At 38.6% G+C, this 3280-nt stretch overlaps 1 protein-coding gene across 1 annotated transcript; it reads right to left on the bottom strand.

Annotated features, from left to right (window-relative positions):
* Nucleotides 1-351: 351 nt before the first annotated feature.
* Nucleotides 352-1918, bottom strand: LOC106614250 (vitellogenin-2). Its single transcript, XM_014229878.3, has 2 exons — nucleotides 1638-1918; nucleotides 352-1571 (listed from the first exon to the last, which is right to left on the bottom strand). The coding sequence occupies exons 1-2, from the start codon at nucleotides 1846-1848 to the stop codon at nucleotides 502-504; spliced, it is 1281 nt and encodes a 426-aa protein (XP_014085353.2). The 5' UTR covers nucleotides 1849-1918; the 3' UTR covers nucleotides 352-501.
* Nucleotides 1919-3280: the final 1362 nt, after the last annotated feature.

Below are 3280 nucleotides of genomic sequence, written 5' to 3'. Positions count from 1 at the left end.
GTCCTTATTTTATCCTACCTGGGTCAAATCTGCTCGATCCTCTGAACTCATTTTGCTTTGAAGTAGATGACGAAACTGCAGGTGAAGTTCTCTCCTCATTAACTGCCTTGTTTCTTACGGACACTGTATTGTTGGCCTTTCCGATTTACCAAAAGTTTTCCAATTTTTGATCATTTGTCATTTGATCCTTGTGTGGCAGCCAACCTGAACAATTAGAATTTCAAGGTGTTCAACCACAGATCTTAACATCATCTTTCAGTCAATAACGATCCAGAGCAAATCCTCTTAGAGGACGATTGCCAAGTTTGCCTTTAGTGCCTACTGCACTAACCAAATTAAGAAGTGACGATATTTAATACCAATTGCGTTTATTTACAAATCAGTTTTACAGCTTTATGTCGGAATTTAGAGTATAATTATAAAAAATGTCTAATGCAAGGGAAATTAAATACAAAATCTATTTAAAGCTCTGCCATTTACTTTTCCGCCTTCAACTACAGTTTAGTTGTTCGTAGAGGTGCGGCCGGAAGTCTGATGTAGGCCATGGTAGGAGTTCTGTTTTTTGGCAGGTGCACTCTTTCCAAATGGACTTTTACCGTTCACTTGCAGAATGTAGTCACCTTCGAGATCGTAGTCAGCGGCAATACCCATATAAGCGCGTCTACCATTGCCATTGTTGTTTTTGTACTGTTGTAGGGATTCGGCTGCGACCGCCGGGAAGTTGCGATCATTACCTGGACGCATTGTCTCGGCGAAGTAACGTGTTGCACGTAAGGAAGCTTCGATTATGTCATCAGTGCCAGGCATAGCAACAGATGGACCATTAGGATAGAAGTCAACATCACCTACACGAGCAGCGGTACCAAAGCCATAAGCAGAAGTGTGGATGGCATCAACAAAATCTGCATTGCCGCGACTTAAGCCGACCAAAGTGTTGGGCTTGCGTGCAAAGACTTTTGTGGGATCCATAGCAGTAATACGACGCAACGTGTTGCCTGTTTGACGTGTGTATTGACGAGCAGCTGCACCGGCAACATGAGCACCAATACCTTGTGCAACAATATAGATCACTTCCTGGGGTACATTAGTTTGCGACGTTAGTTGTACCAAACTGTTACCGATAGCAGCACCGACGCGGTTGATATCGAGTAGAGCAAGTTCTTCGAAGTTGCGTATGACGGCGCCCAAATCAATTACCACCAAATTACCAGTAGGTGTGTTCTGTTGGTTGTTAGAACGGCTAGAAGATTCCTCGCTCGATGAAGTATCCTGCACATAGTCATAGTCCTGACCACCTTGTACCTGCACTTGTCCGTTGTAAGCCTGCAAATAAGCCTGTACGAGTTTCTGGTTGGCGTTTGCGGCGTCACGCAGTTTCTGTTGTGGCAGACCAGTGATGAAAATTGTGACTTCTTGTTGGCCAAAATGGGGTTGTTGTTGGGCGGTAGAAACTAGCTGATTCAATTTGAAGTTGACACGCTGACCAGTGGGTGTGTAGGTGTAGGCAGGAATATCGCTGGGACTGGGAGCATAACTGGGTTCAATTTTCCGGCTCAACTGCGACAAGTGATCTGCAAGTAAAATTTTGCTAAATTAACTTGAATTCTACATTCCCAGTCAAACGCTTCAATACTTACAAATCTTGTTTACCAATTCGGCGGCCTCCTCAGCAGGCATTTCCTGCAACCTTTCGAAAGTGATCTCATCCACTGAAGGTGTATTCTCCAATTCACGCTGAGAAATCCACTCAGTGGGTTTCAGGTTATCACGTATTGAGTTGCTTCTACCGCACACTGTTGTTGCTGTAGCCAAAATGGCCACCAAACAAAAAATACTTAAAGGATTCATGGTTCTTTGTTGCCGTTTATGTCGTATGCCCGGAGCAGTCGAATTGAACTGTAGTGTTGACAAAACGGAAAATGTAGCTTTTATACCATAAAGGTATTTGCGTAGCACCACTCAGATTGCTGAGAAAACGTTAATTCAGTCGGGTGCATTGAACTCGCTTTGAAAACTGCTGTTGCAGCTAAATAGAAATGCATTTATTGATCTGTATGTCGTCAATCATTTAAGGAATCGCTACCTACAACGAATGTTGCGCGTGTAATCGTTGCTAAGACGTAAGTTTCGCTTATCTGTGTATTTTTTTTTGCGTTAAAAGCTAAGAAGGAAAGTGATAAGCTCGCTTGGCAGACACTGTTGCTTGCTAACCGTGGGCTGTAAGTGATTGCAACACGCTAATTTCAATTTATTTTTGTTGTTGTTTAGTAATTATTTTTTTTTATTTTACTTTTTTTTTAATTTTTAATTTTTCGCCAAATGTTGACAGTTTCATATTGCCAAATTATGTGAATTGCTCTTTTAGTAGACAACATATGTGAAATTATTATTATTATTCTTTCAAAACAACCATTGCATAACGTGCTATATGAAACCATCTTTCCGTTATATTTTATAAAAAACTTAAATATAACACTTTTGTTTACGAAAAGTATGCAGACTAAGAATTTGGTTGTTGCGAATTTATTTAACAGTAATAATATAACGAAAATAGATAATAAAGAAAACAAGAAGTTGGAAATATGAGCAACCCCAATTGGTCAAGTTGAAATTGGGCTCATTGCAGAGCATAATGTTGACGCATATTATAGCTAATAATGTAAATAAAAATCAGAAAAAGAAATATTAATTACAACAAAACTAGAATACTATTCACAAATAAAAAAGTTTTCACACAAAAACTCTATTTTGATCGATCAGTTTTTATGATACCATTAACTTGAACAATAATACATGTTAAAAAAGTTTTCCATACTAGATCTTGATTTTGATCGTCCAATTTGTATGACAGCTATATGCTATAGTGGTCCGATCTAGAAAGTTTCTTCGGAGATTATAGCGTTGCCTTTGGTTATATTCTGTGCCAAATTTCTTGAAGTAATCTTGTCAAATAAAAAATATTTCCATAAGAGGACTTGATTGGATCGGCCAGTTTATGAGGCAGCTATTCGGTATTGTGGTCCGAAATGAAAAATTTATTTGGAGATTGTACGTTGTCTTGGGCAATATTATGTATCAAATTCCGTTAAATACAAAATACTTAATTTTAATCGTTCAGTTTGTATGGCAGCTATATGTTATAACGGTGCGATCTGAAAAATTTATTTGGAGGTTGTACGGCTGCCTTGAACAATATGCTGTGGCAATATTATTTGTGGCAAATTTATTATACTATGTTCAGAGTTTAAAACATGTGCTTAATGAATTTTTTTGATACGAT

This window comes from Bactrocera oleae, chromosome 5, assembly GCF_042242935.1.
Source record: "Bactrocera oleae isolate idBacOlea1 chromosome 5, idBacOlea1, whole genome shotgun sequence".
In the NCBI taxonomy this organism is placed as follows: domain Eukaryota; kingdom Metazoa; phylum Arthropoda; class Insecta; order Diptera; family Tephritidae; genus Bactrocera; species Bactrocera oleae.
The sequence above is the reverse complement of the archived record's forward strand: the minus strand, read 5'-3'. Positions and strand labels throughout refer to the sequence as shown.